The sequence below is a fragment of the Anastrepha ludens genome, chromosome 4, assembly GCF_028408465.1.
Source record: "Anastrepha ludens isolate Willacy chromosome 4, idAnaLude1.1, whole genome shotgun sequence".
In the NCBI taxonomy this organism is placed as follows: domain Eukaryota; kingdom Metazoa; phylum Arthropoda; class Insecta; order Diptera; family Tephritidae; genus Anastrepha; species Anastrepha ludens.
In genome coordinates this window covers 57067170-57091266 of record NC_071500.1, presented here as the reverse complement: position 1 = coordinate 57091266, position 24097 = coordinate 57067170, and the positions used below count along the sequence as shown (strand labels likewise).

General features: G+C 37.2%; 1 protein-coding gene across 1 annotated transcript; it reads left to right on the top strand.

Annotated features, from left to right (window-relative positions):
• Positions 1-2504: 2504 nt before the first annotated feature.
• Positions 2505-22720, top strand: LOC128861842 (calphotin-like). The gene is made up of 4 exons (XM_054100218.1): positions 2505-2569; positions 2668-3089; positions 13475-13682; positions 21896-22720. The coding sequence occupies exons 1-4, from the start codon at positions 2558-2560 to the stop codon at positions 22532-22534; spliced, it is 1281 nt and encodes a 426-aa protein (XP_053956193.1). The 5' UTR covers positions 2505-2557; the 3' UTR covers positions 22535-22720.
• The last annotated feature ends 1377 nt before the right edge of the window (positions 22721-24097 follow it).

Below are 24097 nucleotides of genomic sequence, written 5' to 3'. Positions count from 1 at the left end.
CTTCAAACGAAAGTTAACTACTGCGATCGAGACCTCACATATATTAAGATCTTCCGATAGATTGATTATTTTGCGCCACCTTGTGCATCGTCGCCTCCACTTAGTGCGTAGTTAATTTATTATTTTTCTAAAAGGAGCAGCTTTTGGCGCAGCGGCGATTATATTCAATAAATAGATAAACATACAAATGCATAATTTATAATATTTACCTATATTGAATTTTTCTTGTTTTTCCCATCTGAAATATACAACATTTTCGCGTGGCGTATGGCAACATTTTCTTAATAAGGTGACTTTTTTCGAGAAAAGAGCGCACTATAAGATATTTTACCACAATATTTGTTTATTTATTATGTTACTACTTCAGTACACAAATAAATAGAGACCATTCAATGAATCTTATGAGTAATAATCGCATATATATGTATACATACATACCAAAACTCTCGTACACTCTTAAATTAAGTATATTTAGTTAAATAATATTTACTGTAATGAACTTAAAGAAATTCGAACAAAATAATAACTGTAATACATACATATGCTTATGTATGTGTGTATGCTCACAAAAATGTCTGCAAATAGTTCGTCTCCAATTGTACTTGTATAACAACTATTTACGAAATTGCATACTCGTATGTAAGACAATATAAAAAATACATAAATACCGCATACATACTTACTCACGCATACATGTGTAATAAGACGTATATGCAAAGAAAGGTAGCATCTCTTTTGTTTGTTTCAAAAGGGGAAAACAGTTAATATGAAATGAGGAATATACCGTAGTTATTAAGAACAAATATACAATATCTAAATTAAAATTCAATTATCTAAAATGAAATTATTTCTTTTGGGGGGTAGCGTTTGGAGTTCGAACTAGCTTTGTTTTTTTACTTTAACAGCTAAAATAGCGTCCGTGATGTGTCGCAAATTTAGTTTATGGTTACTGATTTACAAAATGATTCGCTTTTTGTTTGAACAAAGTACGGAAATATTAAAATGGGAATAATCAGCCGAGTGGTGTTGCCCATTGGCCGCCTGGATCGCGCGATTCGCCTCCATTAGACCCCGTTAAAGATAAATATTATAGCTCCGGCGCACGCTCGTGCATGCTGTCCAGCAGCTTATATGTGTGCGTGCCATTCAGAGCCAATTGAAGAATAGTTGTAACATGAAATTGAAGTTTCTATTGCTGATATATGATATAAGTCTCGAAACTACCGAAATGGTATGGAATAATTGTGTTGACAGCCGTTATGGTTCTAAGGCTGCAAAGTCCGCCGTAGAAGTCATTTGAATGAAATTGTGTTCCATAATTAACGTCAAGTTGGCGATTAAAAAATTGTCGACCCGATGGGTGGCGCGATTGCTCACGTTGGACAACAAGCGGTTGAGGCAGTGTTTAGATAAATTTATGCGAGATCCGTTGATGAAACCGGGATTCGTCATTACACCCCAGAAACTAAGCAACAATCAAAACAATGCATTTCTCACGGTGAATCTGCTCCAAAGAAGGCGAATATAGTTCTATCGGCCGGAAAGGTCATGGCGACGATTTTTTAGGATGCGAATGGCGTCATCCTCATGAATTTTTTAGAAAAAGGAAAAACGAACATTGGATAAGAAAGAACGATAATTGAGTTATAAAAATTTGATGGAGATCCGGCAGCATTTGACAAAAAAGAAGGTGCTGTTTCACCACGATAACGCACCAGCACAGTCATTTGGAGATGTTGCCGCCAAACGACATGAATTGCGTTATGAATTGTTGCCGTACCTCCAGTATTCACCCGAGCTGGCTCTCTGCGACCTTTTCTTGTCCTCTAACATGAATAAAGTCATAGCCGAGACAGGGGCGTATTTTGGACAAATTCGACAAATCCTATTTATTGGAGGAGTTACAAAAATGTATGTTTGTGTATCTTTTTAAAAGAGAACTATGTTGAAAAAAAAAAAAATTGGAAAAATGGTGCCTTCATTTATAACACAGGTACTTATTGCACCCCCCTCGAATATAGTACATAGTTTGGGGCAAGGCATTAAAACTGGAGTGCTAATATGAAGTAATTAGAAATATCTACAATGGTAGCCACAGTTGGTTTTTTTACCATATAGTTCACGCAGACAATATTTTTTGTTTACTTTTTGTTTTTAAATGCCCAAAATTTACACATTCACACATACGTATATACAATGTGTGTGCTATATTGTTCGCTTGGTGTTTACATCGCCCACTACCGGCGGTGCATACTAAAGAGGCACATAGGGGCCCCAAAAATGTACAGGGAAAACACAAATACCTCGCAAAATGGCACCAACTTCTTGTTGGTCTGACTTTATGTGCGTGGTAATTAAAATTTTGTCATGGCCAAAAGCCTTCTTCATTGGAGGTCATGGGCTTGGAAGAAGACATAGAATAATGCAATTTTGGGGCAAATGAAATTTTTTACTATAAAGCTCTTAAGCTTAACGATGACAGACATCAAACATATTCGAACATTCAACGTAGACACAAGCTCGAGCAGCCAACAAAAAAACCAAACAACCATTAAAAATGTTCAAATACGTAAGTGCTCCTTTTTAACTTTTACCTCCTTTATTTAGTTATTTAATCCAAGAAATAGTAATAATAATCTACATACTGTGTAAACATCTTTCTAATAGGTAATTGTCATCTTTGCCACCATCGCCTGTGCTGCTGCCAAACCTCACATATTAGCTGCCGGACCTTTGGCTGCTGCTCCGTTGGCAGTTTCCGCTCCAGTACCTTTCATCACCGCAGCCAGTAGCCAAATTGTGGCGCGCAATCATAATGGCATCGCATTTGCTCCAGTTGTCGCACCAGCACCCATTGCACCGGTGGCGCCACTCGCCAAGGTTGTGGCTCCAGTCGCTGCTGCGCCAATCGTTGCTGCTCCAGCACCCTTGTTTCCCCGTTATGCTGCCGCTCCTGCACCACTTGTGACCCGTTACGCAGCTGCCCAATTCGCCTATTCAGCTCCTTTGGCTGCCCCAGCTCCTCTCTCATTTGCGCCCGCATATGCCCCAACTCTGCGTTATGCTGCCGCCCCTGCCCCAGTAGTGTGGTAAATAAATAAACCTCGAAATCCTGTGGACTGTGATAGTATTTAAGAAATAAAAAAAAAAGAAAATTATAAAATTATTATGAAATTCAAATAAAAATCAACCAAGAATTGCTCAAAATGTTTGTGTGTACGAAAGCCTTAGAGTGTTAGGAAACTGTTTCGATAATGATGCTCCAAAGAAAACAGCCATTAAATAATGGCCTGAACGCTTAGGAAGATATCGAGGATGATGAAAGTAGTGAAATACCGTCGACATCGAAAACTAAAGAAAAGTGGATCAATAACCGCAGAGGACTTGAACATTGCTTATGTATTTGTTCAGGCCATTATAGTTAATGATTTAGGTTTTAGCCGTGTTGCTGCAAAGTTAATCTCAAAGGACTTGAATTCCAAGCAAACAAGGGACCACCAAAGACATGATTTCCAAGGCTGAATCCGACCCAATATTCATCAAACGCATCATTACTGAAGACGAGACGTGGTTTGCGACGCGCAGTCCAGATATCAGGTGAGTGAGTGGAGAGCTCCAATTGAACCAATACCGAAAAAACACGTCGTTTTCAATCAAAAAAGAAAGCGATGCTCAAGCTTTTTATGGACTAGAACGGTATTGTACATACATCAGGAGTTTTCGCCAGAAGGTCAGACAAAAATTCGTTATCGTGAAGTTTTGACCAAGAATGAAACAAATACCATCCAACAACGAATTCATCTGATATGACTCCCTGTGATTTTTTCCTGGTTGATCGGGTCTAAAAACCAGAACACTACTACGGCAAATGCATTTTAACAACACAAAGAAAGTGATGGAACACGCGAAGACCATACCGAAAGTAAAGTTCCAGAAATGATTCGAAAGCTGAATTAAACGCTGGCATAAGTGCGTTGGAGTTGAAGGCCATAATATCACTTTTGAAGAATAAATATGTAACATATTTTCATTTTTTTTAATATATTCCGGAAACTTTTTGATCAAGGTGATAATAAAAAAATATCCCAACCTAAGTATATCGCTTGTGAGCAAGTGGATATATACCTACATATAAAGTCGCTTAATTCTTCCTGCTTTCATTTAAAATTAAATATTGGGTTGTGGAATAAGTTCGTATCGCTTTTACCGCAGACTTTTATTTAAACAAAAAACAATAATTATATCAATAAGTTAATCAAATATATATTCGTCGTTGCTGTTTACAACCTCTTCCCACCTTTCGACCAATTTTTTGATATCGTTCCGCCAAAAATCGCCTAGTCTGGTGTCAAAGAAGTTGTTGAGCTAGTTTCTAAGGATCACTGTGTATTCGAAGGTAACGCCCATCATATGGTTTTACAGGGCGCGGTTTGAAAGCGAGCGGAAAAGATGGTACTCGGTCGGTGCAAAATCCGGAGAATGCGTTAGATGCTGAAGGACCTCCCATTTGAGCTCTTAGAGTGAGGCTTTGACGACTTGTGCAACATGGAGCTTGGCGTTGTCGTGAAGGAGTATGGTTTCACCATGTCGATCAGTCGAATTACCACATTCACGCAGTCGAACTGGGCAATGTACAGCTCTTTGTTGACATTCTTTTCGAGCATTTCCCAGTGCCAATGTCATCCCAGTCCTACCAAACACATATCATGATCTTCTTTGGATGAAGATCCGGCTTGACGTTCGGCTTTGGCGTATCTCCTGGAGCCACCCACTCATTTCTTTGCTTCATATTGATGTATCGGCACCGTTTCTCATCTCCTGTGATGATTCGGTACAAAGCGCGCCGTTTATGACCGAATGTTGCTTGATGGTGGGCGAGATGCTGAGAAGCAATTTGAAGGCGACTTTCTTCAGGGTTCAAACCCCCCACGTACCTGAATTAACCTATGACTCAGGCGCTATAGACGACGACATGATTTGTGTGGCACATATTTAATCCAAGTTCAAGTCCTGTTGAACCATATTGCACAATTTCTTATTTACTCGTAAACTACCATTCAAAAGCAGAAAAGTTTGGTACAATTTTTAAGTTTACTTTATTTATAATTGATTTAAAAGAGTGCGTTTCGGTTGTTTTTATATTTGATATTTAGAAATTTCTGCCGAATTGCCGAACATCAAATAATTCATACAAAAAGTAATACATATAAACATTCATATATTAATTTCATCTCTTTAGTTAAAGCTAAGCTATATTGATTAATGAATGTAATTTTCATATCCGTCCAGAAAATAAACTAAAAATATGTAACAGTAATATTTCCGCCCTCTCATTTCATTAACATTCTCTGATTTAAGCCGTCTCCTTTCATTTTTCAGACTTCAGGGTTTACATACAGTTAGAATTAAAAAAAATCGATTTTTAATTAATGTACATACACATGTATATGTATAAGTCCGGTGAACATTTTCGAAGTTAGACGTAAATTTGAAAAAGCGTTTTTATCCTATGTGAAGTGTTTTTCAAACTTTAAACACGTTTTTCTCAAAATGGTGTTTTCAAAGTCGGTGACCAACATTACTCCAAAACGGCTAAACCGATTAGTCTCAAATTTTAACACGAGCTCGTTAAATATATTTCTTAATTTAATAAGATACTAACGCAAAAATGGGAAAAAGTTGAAAAAAAAATGTTTTTTCAATTCCATGTAATACGAGTAATGTTTAGCCAATGTTTGAAAACAATGCACTTGTTCCTATACATAATTCTTTTGTAAAATTTTGATTAATCGGTCCGGAAAAACGGCTCGATGGATCGATTTAAAAAGTTAGCGATAGATTTTCTGAAAAACCGTAAAAAGGCGTTTTATGGTGTTCACTTCAAACCAACGTTCAGGGTAAAAAAAATTTTTTCTCAAAAAATTATAAAGGGATCTTATAGGAAATTTATTCCACTTTCTAAAACATTGCCCGGTTTATTGTGGGGTTATTACTTGCTAAGATATCAATGATCAAAGATAAAATTATCTTTTTTGTAAAATGCGGATATCTCAGAGAGAAATGATCGTAGCGAGAACTCTAAAAAAGCAAATTGAAGCTAAATAATCAAGCTAGTTGACTGTATGGCTAATTTTAGTAGAAAAAATTTTTCCAAGCCCGTGCAATCAAAACAAAAAAGGAAAAAATTTCGAAAATTTTTGTGCCGCTTTTTAACTGACGATTACAAAATAACCGTTAAATAAACAAATTTTTTGCTCAAAAATTTTAAAACTAGAAGTTAAAGCTTCAAATTGCTTTTTGACGGAACTCCGAGCGACCATTTTGCACCGAGATACAACTTTTCAAAAATCACTAAGAAATTTAGGAAATTTGACTGTTCCCTTAATTTTTGTGAAAAGTGTATATAATTGGCGCATACACCCTTTTTGGGTGTTTGGCCGAACTCCTCCTCCTAATGTGTGGTGTGCGTCTTGATGTTTTTCCACAAATGGAGGGACCTACAGTTTCAAGCCGAAACCGAACGGCAGATATTTTTTATGAGGACTTTTTTCATGGCAGGGGCGACCGCTATTAGAAAAAACTTTTTCTTAATTTTGATCTTTCACCGTCTTAGTCTTAAAATACAGTTAAAAAATAACATAATATGTGTACAAATTTTTTGATCAATATATTTAAGAGTTCTCAGAAAAAATTCTGGAAAATTCGCTTTTTTTCTACCTTTTAACTGTATATAACCCCTTCATTAAGATGCTCTGCTAGCGGACCTTCAATTTAACATTCTCATTAAAATTCCCTGGCGGAACGGCCCAGATTTATATCTGGCTAAGCACCGCCACTTCAGCAGCATTTCCCAAAATTCTACGGAGAATTTTCTATGCTTTTACAACAACAACCGTCGCAATTTATAAGTACGCGTTTTTTTTCCTGATGCAGCGCCCACAATTTGTTCTATAGACAAAAAATGTTTCACTCGTTTTTTTATATTAGGACTAAGAAATTTTTAATAACAAAATAATGTATTATTATTAAATTAATTAAATTAATTTTAAATGTTTTTTTTGTAATTGTTTAACTAATTTATTTATTATTAATATTTAATAACTTTTTTATCTTACCTAGAGATTTATATGTTTTTAGCGCCCCTATAAAAAATAGTTTAAATTATTTTTTTTCTCAGCAGTGTATAATTTTGTGGACATCTGTAAAGGGAAATTAAAAGAGCAGACACAATTTAGGGAGAAGTGCATTTTCCCCATGAGAATTCAATGGTAATTTTAAAAGCGGTGGCGGCCACAGATAAATATTGCAAAAAATAAAAATATGGTACACATTTTTCAGCAAGCAATGACAAACATTCGCGAGAATTTTAGTCATGAAAATGATACCATTTACCAATAGAAGGCAGAAATCCTAACTAAGAAGCATTCCAAAAATTTATTCGAAGCACATTATCCCGGAGTTTGTACCGCTCCGCTATAAATAGGAGTATTATTTATAATAAAACACCTACTGGTTTATTACAGTAGTCTTATAGTACTGACTTTGAAGGTAGTTTGCGCACACGCATACTTTTTATCCTTATAGGAATGGAAAGTCCGAAACTGCATCTACTGTTCATGTCCTGGCTAAATCCGCTGCTTATTCGACATTTGTATCCTGTCGTGTTCGAGATGTTTATCCTGTTGCACGAAAATTGGGTATGCGAAAAAATTATAGTTCGATATTCGAAACACACATACACATACTAATTGTCATATACTATAATATATCAATGTCGAATCGTGAATACTTTATAGCTGTATTCATCCACTGAGTGTGCCTACTGCTAGAAAGTTCATTCCAATGAATGAATTTTGGAAGCCACTCAATTTAGACCAAAATGGGTGAATATTGGATGGCAATGCACACTGTTGTTGTTCACACTTGATGCTAAGAATAATTATGCGTTTGTGTTTGTGTGGGTGAGAGGGTGTATTCAACCACTACTACTTTAGAAGCTTCTGCGCTCTACACAGCTTAGTCAACACGTTTTAATTGCTTTCACAAGCCACCCCTTTTTAAAATAAATATATGTATTTTTTATTCTTGCAATATTAATATGTACATACTGGCACATAGAATTGTAAAAAAATTATAAATACATACAATAAAGTATAATAACGATTTTTGGTATATCGCTTGGATGCTTCTAGCCTTTCTACAAAATTCTGAGATGCAACAAACCTTTATAATGGAGTTTTGTTTCGTTAGCCGGCATATAAAAAATTCGCTCACTCCCTTTTATGCAAGTACATTCACATATTCACACATTTACATGTGTATATACAATATGTATTTATGTATATTTGTATTTCCGGTGAAATTCCTTCAAACAAAATTTAATTTGGAAAATAAAATGGAAAAAATAATTGGCAAAAGTTAAATGAAAAAAAAGAAAAAAAACAAAAAAATGCTATGAAACTTTTAAATAAGCAGGAAACTTTAATATTTGTATAATTAAAATTTTATTAAAATGCAAAGAATTTTGAAACCAAGTCTCCGAAGTATTGCGCAGGTCAGGAAAAATTGTATTTTATTTACATTGTTTTAAGCTACTTCTTTAAGTTGGTGTAAATCATAGTTGTTGTTTTTAAACACTCCTATTTCAGATTTACGTTGTTTGTTTTTTGTTTTACAGTACTAACTGGCTTTTCAGTAGGTGCGCTAGAACCTTAGTCGTGTATAGCGGCTACAGCTTTTAGATTGGGCAGGAATATATTCCTCAATCTTGACATTTAATTATCGATAGGAGCTACACAATTCAACAATGCGTTGAAATTGTTAAAATATGCAATTAGAATCGATGCTTTGTTCTTGTCTTGACTTCGCAAAAAAATCCTCTTCACTGATGAAGCTCATTTCTGGTTGAACGACGAAAAAGAAAATAAACGAAAGGATTTGGAGTGATGAAAATCCAAGGCAGATTCATCCGGTGACTCTACACTCTGAAAAGTTACTGTTTGGTGTTGTACTGTGCCCGTCTGCTTGGTGTCGACTCTTATACATATACATATACAATTGGCGCGTACATTCTTTTTGGGTATTTGGCCGAGCTCCTCCTTCTATTTGTGGCGTGCGTCTTGATGTTGTTCCACATATGGAGGGACCTACAGTTTCAAGCCGACTCCGACTGGCAGAAATTTTTATGAGAAGCTTTTTCATGGCAGAAATACACTCGGAGGTTTACCATTGTCTGCCGAGCGGCGACCGCTTTAGAAAAATGTTTTTTTTTCTTTACTTTGGTGTTTCACCGAGATTCGAATCTATGTTTTCTCTGTGAATTCCGAATGGTAGTCACGCACCAACCCATTCGGTTACGGCGGCCGGCGACACTTTCTTCTTCGAAAATGCGCAATCTGCTGCGCTCACTCTCATTCGCGTTTCATATTATCCGATTATAACAAACTGTTTGTAGCCTAGAATCTCATCAACAACAAAACAAAAAAACCAACACGAGTCAAATATTTTTGTGATTTAATTTTTAGTTTTTTTGTAAATTTTAGAAGGTTTTCGAGGTGCCTCCTATAAAAAATATTTAAATTTTTTTTTGAATAAAGCATCCTACCCAAGGCGCATTCATTAAAAGTGGTGGCATTAGACTAACAACAATGCCCTGTACGTTTGATTGTCAAAGCAAAGTATTGGGAAACATGAAAACAAATCATTCATTCTGAGCTGACAGCCACATGGACACGGCGAAGGGGAAAAAACAATTCAGAACTTTAAATACAATTATATTATAAAATTGCCATATAAAGTTGAGTTATATGTATGTACACGCAGAAATTTCCAAAAAAAAAACTCTTTTTGGAGTGAAACACTATATACAAGGTGAAGTCCAAAATAAACCAGACTGGCGCCGTAAAAATGTTTTTGACGGAGCCAACTTCCTAATGAGGTAGTGCGTTGAAAGTTACCCTTGCTGACTAGCTTTTTTTTTTTTTTTTTTTTTTTTTGTCGTTTATTTGCAATCTATTTTTAAAATAATAAGCAAATTATCTAACTATTAACAATTTGACTTATATTATTGAGCTCCATTGAGGTCAATAATGATATATATGTATACTACGATTAATGTACACTTATATTCAGACTTATGTGTTAGATTTTAATACATTTTAATATTAGATTTATCTATTAGGTTCTGAATGGAATGTCTAATACATGATGTCTTTTAAGTCTATTAATTTCATTAGTTTCATCAAGTAATGCAATTGCTAGCGGGTTATCGTGATAACTTAATCTCTGTAAATATTTTGTGGTAATTTTTTTAATTTCATCTTTTATAAAGGGAATTTTTAGATCAGTATGTATGGCTTTATTTGTGACGAACCAGGGTGCACTTGTGATAAGCCTTAAAGTTTTTGACTGATATCTTTGCAGAATTTCTATATTAGAATTGCAAGCAGTTCCCCACAGTTGTACTGCGTAGGTCCATACTGGCTTTAGTATAGCCTTAAATATTAATATTTTGTTATTTAGATTAAGTGTTGATTTTGGTCCTAGTAGCCAGTAAAGTTTGTTTGTTTTTATCTTTAACTGGGTTTTTTTTGCTTGAATATGGCATTTCCAGGTTAGCCGTTTGTCCAAATGTATGCCAAGGTATTTGACCGTATCATGTTTGGGAATTATATTACCATTTAGATAGAGTGAAGGGCATTCTTTCCGTCTCAATGAAAACAAAACATGCACAGATTTGTTTGTGTTAACTTTTAATTTCCATCGGTCCAGCCACGTCTGTATCTCGTTTAGTTCTATCTGAACTAGATTGGTTGCATCAATTGGGGACGGACTTGAAGCTAGTATAGCGGTGTCATCAGCGTATGTAGCCATTAGGACATTTTCGGTCTCGGGTATGTCAGATGTAAAAATCGTATAAAGTATAGGACCGAGTACGCTACCCTGTGGTACTCCAGCTTTTATGTATCTAATATCAGTTATTTCTTCATTTACCTTAACGTAAAATGATCTTTCGGTGAGGTAAGACTTTAGTGTTAGATAAAATGGTGCAGGAAGTATTTTTTTTAATTTATATAACAGGCCTTGATGCCATACTTTGTCGAATGCCTTTTGTACATCCAAAAATACGGCTGAACAATATTCCCTTCGTTCAAAGGAGTCGGTTATGAAATTAACAACACGGTGACATTGTTCAGGTGTACCATGGTATCGGCGAAAACCAAATTGATGTTCGGGTATGACCTTATTTTCTTTCAGTATTGGGAATACTCTGCGCAAAAATAGTCTTTCGAATATTTTGGAGAATATTGTCAATAAGCTGATTGGTCTGTAAGAGGATATTTGATTTTCAGGTTTTGCCGGTTTAAGGACCATAACTATTTCGGCGCACTTCCACTGTGTAGGAAAATAGTTTAATCTTAATATTGAGTTATATAACAGAGTTAAGAACATAACTCCTTTTTTCGGTGGAAGCGAAGTTATTGCGTCTAAAGTGTCAGTAAGTTTGTGTCACCGGTACAAAAATGAGCTTCGAAAAAAGAGCTAATACCAAATTTTGTTTTAAAATCGGTGAAACGTTTACCGAAAAATTTGAATTGACGAAAAAAGTTGATGGCGATGATTGTCTATCTCGTGCCAGAGTTCAGAGTGGTTTACATGTTTCAGACATCGTTGTGAGGACATAAATGACAATGAACATACGGTCACCCAAAATAAACCAAAACTCCATCGAAATTGTTCTTAAATTTTTCAAAAAATGACCGAAATCATCGTTGAAATTCATGGAATCGGAGTCGAATATCTCCAAGCTATCGATTTATTGCATTTTAACTAATCATTTGGGCTTACAAAAGGGCTGTGCACGTTTTATTCCGCACAAGTTAACTGAGGACCAAAAATTGATCAGAGTCCAACATTCTAAAGACGAGAAAAGACGAGAACTTCCTTTACAACATTGTACCTGGTGATGAAACGTGGTGTTTCCAACATGGTCCCGAAACTAAGTGTCAAACTGCCGAATGGAAGGCCCCAGACCCAAAAAAATCGCGTTTGTAGAAGTCAAAAATCAAGTCCATGCTCATTTATTTTTACCAAGGGAATTGTCCACAAGGAGTTCGTGCCAACGGGCCACACCGTCAATACAATTTTCTATCTTGGCGTTTTAAAGCGTTTGAGTACCGCTAAGGAGGAAGCTGGCGCTTATTGCATGATAATGCACCATTTCATCGATCCACTCTTATAACTGATTTTTTGATTAGAAATCGCTTTTGTAACCATCACCTTGTTAGACCGACACCCTGAAGAACAGTCCGGTCAATGACCCGAAAAATTCTTTCGAAAAGCTTTTAGATCGCGCAAAACAGTGTATCGAGGCCAGACAGGACTATTTTGAATAAATAAACTCGAATTTATCAGAACAAATCTCTTGTCGTTTCTATTTTAGCTTAGTCTTTTTTATTTTGGACTTCACCCGTATGCTTATATATGTAGGTACTTACATAACTTTATAAATGTATTTTTATTTAACTATATTAATTAATATTGTAATAATTTCATATTTTGGATATTTAATTCCTAGCTCCAATCTAATCAAGTTTTGGGCTCTGAGATATGATTAATTTGTGTGCTATTACATATTATATATTAAAAACATAGATGGCATGCAATTATCTACCAGATTACGATGGAAAAAAAAAATTTTTTCCAACAATGTTTTTCTTTGGTATTATCATTTTAAGTTTTCAAGCTCTTAAAATGTCTTGATTTTACCCGATCTTTGGTTGTTTCCTTCTAGTTGTTCACTTTGATTTTCCTCATGTCAACCTCCATTTCGTCAATCCATATTGATAATGGTTTATCTTTTGTTTCTGTCGTATATGTTTAGTTGGTGCAGTTCATGGTTCCATCTTATGCGCCATTCATTGTTGCTGCCCTTGACTGCTCCAAAATTTTTCTTTCAAATAATTGGAATTTGTTTTTTTTCTTTAACACTTATTGTTCACGAAAAACAGTAATACATATTATATTATATAATATTATAAAATATTATTTACATATATGGACTCTTTGGTTGTGCTTTTAAATGCGTTTCACCAATACGATAGTAAAAAATTTACGGATCATCTGTGATTTCTCACCAGAACTTACGAACAAAACTTATCTGATATTAAACCAATGACCCTTTTCATCTTCCTATCTATCTCTTTATTTAATTTTTTGTGATCATAATGATCGTGTCGGTGTTGACTTATTGGGCTCTCAGAGTTCTGCTGGTGTGAAATATGTGCCAATAAGACATGTATGTGCACACAATTTTATATCAAACTCTTAAAACAATCACGAGGACAAGGAATAGCCAACTTCATCGATTCAATTTACTTTCGTATCGTTATATACACCTTTAATATACTGGACTGCTGGGATACCGGCGTAGCGATATTGCTGATGGCCGAATAAAGTTCAATCGCGCGCGTAGCCGTCTAGAAAATAGTGGGGCGACAGCAAATCGAGTGGGAGTAATTATGCGGGCAGCTGGGGTGAATACACGAGTTGGAGTTGAGACTAAAGGTGCAGGAATAATTCGTGGTGAAACCAAAATCTGTGGGAATACGTTAAATGATGATACCAAAGGCGCCACTTGTCGGGTCACTGGCACTAAGGATGCTGGCGGTCTCGGCACTGAGGTTAATGGTGATGAAATGGCGTAATTTGCATGCAGTGCTGGTGTGACCGGCACAGGAAAAGTCCTTAGAGGCGCCGGCATGAATGCTGAATTGCCAACAATAATGGGGGCCACGACAGGTGCACTTATCAGCTTGTTATGTATCCTGTGTATGAATTGACTGCTTACAGCACTAACTGTTGTTGGCAGGAGCTCTACATCGGGGTCCAGAGGTGCGTTAAAAAGTGGTGTGGCGGTGAGCGCTGTTGCGACCAAATTGCAGCAGCATATACACAGCGTCAGAAGCTACAAAGCAAATATAAAAAAAAAATTAATTTTCTAAAACTTCAATACGAATATAATCACTTTTGGGCACATTTTCCAACTATGAGCGGTCCTTGACTATCGCACGACGTTGTGTAGATATTCGATTAGAGTGTTTATCTTTTATTGATAAACATTTGCTTTTATAGCGAAACGGTTTTTCTATTTTACTCAAGTGGGAAATTGAAAGAAAGCGAGAGTGTTGATAAAATTTTACTCAAACGTAAAATGGAAATGTTTTTGAGTACATTTTTCTTAGCTCACACCTAACTTTTTTTTGCTTGAATTTATTTACATATTTGCTTTTGTATTTAGTATTATTTAATATTGTAAATAAATTTGTCATTTTAATTTTCGATCGTTCCAACTGGCGTTGATTTGATTGCGACAAATAGACGCAATGCAGTGACAGGCGAGTGTCAATTAATGTTCCACAACACCACTAACCTACAAAGAATAATTGCCAATTTTGGCCAGCAGACAGCAGCAGTGTTTTGCGCATGCGCAACATCTCGACTAACTAGCGCGTGGGCAATGCCAACTGCACACAATGCGTTTTTAGTGCTTATTTACAAAAATTTATTTTTAAAACTACCTACCTGCCATATAAATAGATACGCACATATGTATGTGCGTCTGTATATTTTATATTTGACATAAGTTGAAAAAGAAATGTTCATATTCTAGTCACATTCGCACGTGTCTCCGTCTGTGAGCCAATCAATCAAACGGCCAAACTATCGCTACGACGACCGCCACACGTCGCATATGGAATTCCCATTAAATCAAAATATTCATACGCCTCGAATGTTTACCTCTTCAGTACAATAATACTCAAACAGTTATAAATGCATACATACCTACTTAAAACAGAATTTAAATGTAGTCGTAAAGTATTTGTGTATATTTACTATAAATTCAGCAACTGCAACATACCTATAATAGATATACGACTATGTATGTACAAGTATAACTAAACCGAATATTGTTCCAATAGAAAAACAAAATAATAAAAAAAAAATAAATATATAATACAAAAAATGAGCAGAAGGTTTCAACTATACAGCCTTCGATGAAGATTGCTTAACACTAATATTAACCTCGACCGCTTATCTCGAATATAATATATTTTTTGGAAGAGCGCAAGTTATTTGAATGTTGTCCTTGAAATATTTTGGTTTATGGAAAATTATATTCAGGTATTGAAATGAAAAATTGTATGCTCCTTACAGTTGGTAGTCACAAACGAATGTGTTTGGGTACTCAGCAATTGACGGAGTCTCCCAAACGGTGGTGCGAGTAGACAGTTCTTTCTCTACCTTAAAACAAGCTAGAAAGTGCTAAATTCAGTCGCAATAAAATTTTATATCGGGTGGCGCTAAAGTAATCCTCCTATCAGAAAATGCTATAAATTTTGCGATTGGCCCCTAATGTCAGTTCTGCGAAATACACGTTAATAAAAAATTTTACGCTACACTGCTCCAGAACGCGGAATATTGCTGACTATTTATTTGACCAATAATCGGTCGGTGACTTTGGCACTACGTGAATTTCGTCGCAGATTTCCTCGCCGTCCAACGCCTACTGGTGAAACACTGCGACGTTTAGCCGCTCGCCTCGAAGAGACTGGCACAACACGAGATGCTGCCAGGCGTGGCAGACCCCGGAGTAGCCGTTCTGCAGAGAATATTGCTGCTGTAGCCGAGGATGTCATGGAAGCGCCGTCGACATCGACCAGACGACGTGCCACGCAAATGGGTATCAGTCAGCTGTTAGCTGCTGACCGCCAATCGCGTCTAACATACGCTCAAGCCATCCTTAATCACCACCAAGAGGAAGATGAAATTTCATCAAAAATAATAATGAGTGATGAGGCCCATTTCCATCTTAGCGGGTACGTAAATAAGTAAAATTTACGCTTCTGGGTCACTGAAAATCCGCGTGCAACCCACGAAGAGCCATTACACCCGCTCAAAGTCACTGTATGGTGTGCTGTTTTCGCTGGAGGAGTCATCGGACTTTTTTTCTTCGAAGACGTCGCGGGCCAAACGGTTACTGTGAATGATGAGCGCTACAGAGCAATGATCAACGAGTTCTTTTTGCCGCAACTTGATGAATTGGGATTGGAAAACATGTGGTTCCAACAGGACGGTGCAATGGCACACACTGCATGTGCCACAACCGATATGCTGATGGATGCATTTCCCGGGCGCCTAATCTCCCGTTTTGGCGATTTGCACTGGCCAGCAAGATCGCCTGATTTGACCGCTCCATACTTTTTTTTGTGGGGCTTTTTGTAGTTGCGGGTTTATGTCAACAAGCTTCAGACTTTTGCAGCTCTTAAAGACAATATCCGTCAGGAATGTGAGAACCTATCGCCGGAAATTTTGGCCAAAATGATAGAAAATGCCATAAAAAGGACTCAAATGGCAATCAACTGTGGCGGCAGCCATTTACATGACATCATATTCTCGACGTGATGTAAAAAAAATTAAAAGACCAAATAAAAATAATCCACCCGAAGAATCAAAGTTTTTCTTTTTTTTTTTTAAATTACAGCCAAAAAACATCGCAAGGTTACTTTTGCGCCACCTATTACTTATTCGGCCACAATTAAACTAAATTTAATTTAGGCTTGCGCTTAATTTTTGAAATCAAACAAATTCATAGGTAAAGCGAGGTACAAAAAGGTTGCCTTTTAACAGGTCGCCCTTGCAACAATACATGTGATGAGCTGTAATTCGATATTTTCATCGAAAAGCTATTCTTTAGCATACAATATTTTCACTTATAAACTTTATTTCGTCTTTTCCAGTGATTTAAAAAATTCATCTCGCCCAAAAGGTGGAATTAACTCGTGAGCATTTTCGACGTAAATTATTGCAACTGAGCGCATTGATCTACTTACTTTGACTTTTGGGTTTGAAGTACCATACTTAGCCACTGTGGAGTTCGCCGAGTTCCAACGTGGCCGGCGATCTTTGCAGGATGAGCTGCCTGAAGGCCGCCCAAATCAGGTGTTGTGCCAGAAACAATCGACGCTTAATCAATGTGTCAATTGATAAAGCAAGATCGTCATGGCATACTTGGGCGTTAGTGGGACCAGCATACATTCAATGACGTATGAACATTTGATCGCCACATAATTTAACGGTTGTCCAAAAAAAAAAGACTTGTGTCGATTTGTAAAAGGAAAAAATGAAATCGAGGTGTTGTAAATCGCGTATATGACGTCATAACTAGTAAACAGAGAAATTTAAATCAGCCAATTCTGAGTGGTATACAAACATTTGTTGCTGGCAATTTTTGGAGAAATAAGGAAAACCAAGCAATCAGGTAATTTTGCAATAATTTTTCTGCAAGATCATTCTCGTCTGCAAGTTAGCACGATTTTAGATAAAAGCGCTATAGATTTATGTTACAGTCAGAATGATCTGCAGGAAATCGGATACAAAAAGCAAAATCAATAAATACCATGTGTCGCTGATGTTACTAGGTCTGCTTAATGTCATTCTCCTCTGGGTTTCCGGGCAAAGCAAGGAAGTCTGAAATTTCTTTTATATATTTTTATCGAAAATAGTCGGCTCTTAGAATAACCAAAATCGAATATATCAGATCCGTAAAAAAAGAATGACATAACAAAAACAGGATGTCTATGATGAGAAATATACACTTAGATCTGTATAAAGGCAGAATTCTTACACAAGTCTTATCACTGCTTTTAGTAAATGTATACACCAACTTGATATCTCTAAGGAATCTTTCAAAATGAAGAAGTTGTACAATCACACGAAAGTAAGTTGTTTATAATAAGGAGATATAATATATACAATTGGCGTTGAAACCCTATTTGGGTGTTTGGTTGAGCATCTCCTCTTATTTGTGGCTTGCGTTTTACTCACAGTTTCAAGCCGACTTCGATTGGCAGACATTTTTTATGAGAAGCTTTTTCATCGCAGAGATACGCTCGGAGGTTTGCCATTGCCTGCCGAGTAGTGAGCGCTATTAGAAAACATTTTTTCTTCATTTTAGTGTTTCACCGAGATTCGAACCTGTGTTCTCTCTAAATTCCGAATGTTGGTCACGCACCAATCCATTCGGTTGCGGCGGCCGATTGACTTGATTAACTACATGAACCAGGGTTGGAGTGATGTGCTTATTTTGGCACTCATATATGGTTGACTTTGTAATTTAAGTTTTATGAGGCATTATGTTTTATATTCTATTCATTGCCATTCCTCCATTATTCTATTTTTATTTCACGAAAAGTTAGAACCTTGACATTCTGAAGGAAACTTACACAAATTCTGAGAGCTTTTGATAGCTACTTACATATCTGTGGGCTATTCATATAAACGAGATATTCACTTAGTTTACTTGACAAGATACGTAGAGTTCCTTTGCATAAGGATATATTAAACTAGCTTAGAGATTTCACGCCCGCTTTTGTTTTAGTGTGAAATGTCACCTTGACAACGAGTATAAACTTTAAATCGTTTGATCCAAAATTTAACGAGATATCGATCACTACAACCAACTACAGAGAAAATAAGTGATTTATGTTTCCTATGTATTAGTATAGATTAACATCGCGTAGTAGAGGCTCAGTCAATTTGCAGTTAATCATAAGTCATTCCAGAAATAAATTTAGTATGAAGGCATTACTAAGATAAGGCTTATGGTAAGACAAATGCGAATGAGTTTATACAAAGGGGCGTAACATCTTCAATATTAACTATAATTTCAGTGATTTGGTGCGTGACTATTATTCGGAAGTGGACATGTGAACATAAAAAAGCTTCTCCAATGGCGGTCGCTCCTCGCCAGGCAATGGCAAACATTATATTTCTGCCATGGAAAAGCTCCTCATCATCCATTCGGAGGCGGCATAAAATATAAAGTTGGAGAAGGAGCTCGACCAAACACCCAAATTGTCTGTCAGTGTTAATGATAATTCAAAACTCAGGTATTGTTGAATGAGTGGTTTTTTTTATAACAACCTGGTAGCTAATTTCGTTAAACAAATGTTTTGAATTGTGATATCCGGCATATGTCCGCCGCGGCTACGAGCTACATAGTCCATTCCATCAGTTCAATTTATGATTAATTTTTCTAATAAATCTGAATAATAAATCTAAATGAGCCCAACCAGCAAAAACGCGACACAAACGGCAGCTATTTGGCTTGAATTCTTGCACGAGCTGCATTTTAAACGCCCGAAAGTCAAGATCCTTACGTAAAATTTTCTACATAGTTGAAGGACAAAGGCCAAGAAGTTAAGAACGACGACGAATCGAGATTTCAGCGTTCTTCAACACTGTACTCTATGTGCTTCGCGAACAGATTTACTTGTTTCAAAATAGATTTGTATTATTTGGTAGCGTTGTATAGTACTTTCGTTACACGCTTCATGAAGACTTGCCAAACCTTACTGAGCAGAAATGTCAACACAGTTTGCCATGCTCAGCTATCAAACCGTAGTTATCGGCATCGATAGTTTTCATGCAGCTAAAAAAACACCCTATATATATACCTTCTTACCATTCAGTCATACAAAATTCAAGCACCTAAGGAGTCTCTTTAACCCTGCATGGATGACCTTCGAACACAACTGCTTTTTTCCATTTTTGGGACACTCAGTTTCGGAAAAAGACTGAAGAGCAACATTGATATAAAATATATAAAAAAAGGTTCAAAAGTAACTGGCCTCAGTGTTTTTTCTCCAGTTAAAGCTTATTTGATTCATCTAGAATCCAATTAGCTCTTCCATCCAATTTTGTTGCCATATCCTCGCTACCAACTTTTTTAAAGGTTATTTTACATCATGACTATATCCAGTCTGTGCGGTTTAAGAACCGTTGTAGGTTCTTGACGTCTAAGCCTCTTAGTTGTTCTAGACTCTCGAACAGTGGTTTGTCAAGGTTTGACATTCTCTTCTTCCATAAAAAATATTTTCTCTGGCTGTTCACAATTGGGACAGTGTGAGTTGTGAGGGATGCTCATTTTGGCTGTTGGCAGTTACCACTGCCGTGAGTCTGCCGGCATTCCTTCGTTTCGTATATGTCAGTATTGACTGTATTGTTTGTGGCTATAGGTGGGCCATAACATTCTGCTAACTTTTCACATTGTTTGGTAACTCCATCTGCATTCCGCGATCTGTAGATATTTTAAGAAAATTGCACTCTTGATTGTCCCCTGAGGTGTAAATACCGATTCTGCAAGAATGTTATTCATGGCAGATCCCCCTCTTGTTCACTTCGTCCGCTTTTTCGTTTCTCTCAATGTTTCAATGTCCCGGGACCCAGTTTAAGGCAGCTTTATGGTTTACACTCAAGGTGGTAAGTCTATTTCTGCTTTGCTCCACCAGTTTAAAGGTTGTTGCAACTGAATCCAGTGCTTAGATTGCAGCTTGTCTGTTTGAAAGAATAACAGGATTGTATTTAAATGAGAAGCTGTTAAGCTGTTATTATTAAAAATAGTGTACCAGATTGTCACATTTTTAATACAAAAAACCGAAAGCAAAAATCAGTTTCCCGATACGGAATATAACCTTTAAAGTGTATAAAACAACGTTTCCCTCTAATCATTAATCAAATTCATTACAAATTGTTATATCACGGCTGATTTTATTCCTATAAATGTATGATACATAAGCTGTCGGAAAAAAACTATAGGAGATGGTAATGGGTGAATGAATTCGAGCAGTTAATGATGGGTGATTTAAATCAAGCACCAGTTTCACAATGTTCAAGAACCCACACTTTTTCTGTTTAGAAATGCTTCCAATTATTATGAAGATGCGTATATATTTTTTAAGAATTGTATTTTTATTAAATTTCATTTTGAAAGCTATAAAACGTTTGGTTTAATAAAGTTTTCGCAGAAGAAGTTTTCGGTGAGATTAAAGTACATCTCTTTGGTTGAAATTACTTAAGTATTTTACATTTAATTGGAGTGGAAACGAAAATGACGCTCCAACCTTTATTTCATCTATTCTACGAACTCTTCATTTTCCAAAGATTTTGCTTCTGTTTTTATTGAGTACGTTTAGCAACAATCCCATATATTTCCATACCTAAGTACGAGTAACTACCAAGCACATCCATTTGCATATCTTCGTATGTATGGTTGCGGGTAAGTACATACAGAAACAGATATACATATACACATATATATGCAGCACTAACATAAAACTAACTTCTTGCTATAACATTCCTTGATAATTTGCCAACGGCGTATAACGACGGCAAGTCCTTGAATGACAGCAAACTGAGCACTTTTGTATTGTTTTGCAATAGAACGCAATTTGTAACTCTACATATTAATATACATTTACAAATACATATACAAATATATATGTATGTGTATATAACCACACAAAAGCCATACAACCGACTGTACCGTCTCTCAAAGTGCTACGGTTTTGACAAATTGATGTCGCAGACGACGAACATTTGCATTAAGAAGTTAACAAAAGTTGGCAAAGCGTGCAACCAGCCCAAGGAACATGAACGAGGTAAAAAGCAGAAGCAGAAGCAAAAGCAGAGGCTGAAGAAGAAGATGAATAAGTGGAATACTCACTAAGTAATACAGCATAAAATGCAATGAGTACCACCACCCTATAAAATGCGAACGATCTACTGTACTGGAATGCATTCTATGCACGACTCAGCGCACCATCGTTGATTAAAAGCGGCAAACTCAAGAATTCGTCTCGAATAGGAAGTGAAGCACAAAAAAAGGAAGAAAAAAATTACAAAAAAATAGAAAATAAAAAACAAATAAATCACCCATCAAATATTACTCAGGATGTCGAAACTCGTAAGTGGTTGATTGAATTGGGGAAAGGACTTTTTATGCGCACATACACAAATTTACCAGTTATGTATTGAATTCTAAATATTCTTACAGTTGTTGGTGTTACTGATTGCTGTGAACGCTGCTTGCGCAATTGCTAAGCCTGATCAAGTAGCTGTGGCTGCGCCTCTTCCTGCTACTCCTGCTGTCGTTGCCAACCCGTACGTTTCCGCTGCGTACATCGCTTCTCCATATGCTGCTCCCGCCGCTTATAGTTCTCCTTACGACACATACTCTACTCCCTACGCTGCGTATACGTCAACTTATAGCGCACCCTATGTCGCACCATATTCCGCCTCATATGCACCTGCCGCCTACACGAATGCTCCATTGAACTCCGCGGTCTCAAGTCAACGTGTGGATATACAGAGCAATTACTATGCAACACCAGTGATAGCTGCGGCGCCGGCACCTGCCAAGTTGGTCGCACCCTCAGCTGTTGTTGTAGCCAATCCTGCTCGCTTTGTTGCACCTGCTGCATACCCTGCACCTGTAGCTGCGGCTTACTCTTCACCTCTAGCTGCAGCGTATACTGCACCAGCTGCCCCCATTCCTGCTGCTGCAGCAGCTCCTTCCATCGCATCCGTAGCTCCTGCGCGCTATGTTGCCCCTGCGGCAGTTGCTCCAGCGCGTTATGTGGCCCCCGCCGCACCAGTAATAGCTGCGCCACCAGCTAAGCTGGTGCTTGCCTAAGCTGTGCTCATAGATGCATTGCCACTAAACCGATAAATACATATTTGACAAATACGTGAATTCTTTTCTTTAGCTTTAAGTTGACACCTGTTAACCTCACCAACCATTTTTGTTTGTGTTCTAAACTTATACGTATGTCTATTCATTATTAATTTTGCAAGTACCTGAATAAAAGGAAGAAATATGCTCATAAAAGCGCCAGCAAATTGTTTAAGGCACTTCTCGCACTTCAGTTGAATGAACAGGAAAACATTACCCGGCAGTTGGGAATCTAGTAAAAAGACTAGTTTCGTACTAATCATTATGTAACTAACTTCTCACTGGTGAAAAATGGATGCTAAACCGAACAGTTGGTGCTTCCCCAAATGTTGCAAAAGGTATTTTCTAATAGCGGTCGCCCTTTGGCAGGCAACAGCGAACCTCCGAGTGTATAATTGCTATGAAAAAGTTTCTTATAAAATACCATCTATCTGAGGTATATCAAGACGCACAACATGAACTGTAGGAGGAGCTAGCATCAATTACATACATATATATGAGTATATAAGGTAAGGTGCTTTGAGATTATCTCGCTGGCCCTAATTGAATACGACGATGAACCGATCTGTCTATAGAATCACGATACCGACAATGTCTGGCTAGCAATGGGATGAATCATCTGTTTTAGGTTCGTCCGGCCTGGAATGTGGCTACCAATCAATCTTCTGCCTTTATTGGGGAGCTCGACGATGTATTGGGTAGAAAATACTTGAAATCTTCCTGGTTGACTTCAACTAATGCAGAAAAAAGTTAAAAATGGGGATTACAACTTCTATATCCTTTTCTTCTTCTTGATTGGCGCGGCAACCGCTTAAAGGATTATGCCCGAATTTAACAAAGCGCGTCGTTTCTTGCTTGTGCTAACCGGCGCCAATTGGACATAACAAGTGAAGCCAAGTCCTTCTCCACCTGATCTTTCCCACGCAGAGGAGGCCTTCCTCTTCCTCTACTACCACCAGCTGGTACCGCATCGAATACTTTCAGACTCGGAGCGTTTGTATCCATTCGGATGGCATGAGCAAACCAACGAAGCCGCTGGATCTTTATGCACTGCACTAAATATGTCTATGTCGTCGTAAGGTTCATACAGCTCATTTTTCCATCGCCTACCACCCTCTCCGTCGCCAATGTGCAAAGATCTAAAAATCGTCTGCAGGATCTCTCTCTCAAACACTCCAAGCGACGTCTCATCGGATATTGTCATCACCCAAGCTTTTGCGCCATACGTTAGGACGGGAGAACCTCGTTGAGTGTTAGTTTTGTTGGTCAGTCCAAAGTAGTACTTGTTGGCAAGAGAGATTCTCCGTTGGACTTTAAAGCTCGTCAATGATGTCTTTGTGTAAATGTTTACGAATTAAGTTACGTTCCCTATCACAAGCAGTCAAAACAAATACAATAATTTGCTGGATATTTGGGCTGGTACTGCTCCAAATTAAGCTAGTTCTGTACTAGTTTGCAGGTGGGTAGACCACCTTACATTCCCGTCAAGTCGGGGAGCTAGTGCATGATTGGTACTCAGTTAGT

Excerpts from the sequence above, each read along its gene's own strand:
- LOC128861842 (XM_054100218.1), top strand. Across the intron at positions 3,090-13,474 it reads GCCCCTGCCCCAGTAGTGTG|CCGTCTAGAAAATAGTGGGG; the intron begins GTAAATAAATAA and ends TCGCGCGCGTAG. Across the intron at positions 13,683-21,895 it reads CTGGCGGTCTCGGCACTGAG|TTGTTGGTGTTACTGATTGC; the intron begins GTTAATGGTGAT and ends ATATTCTTACAG.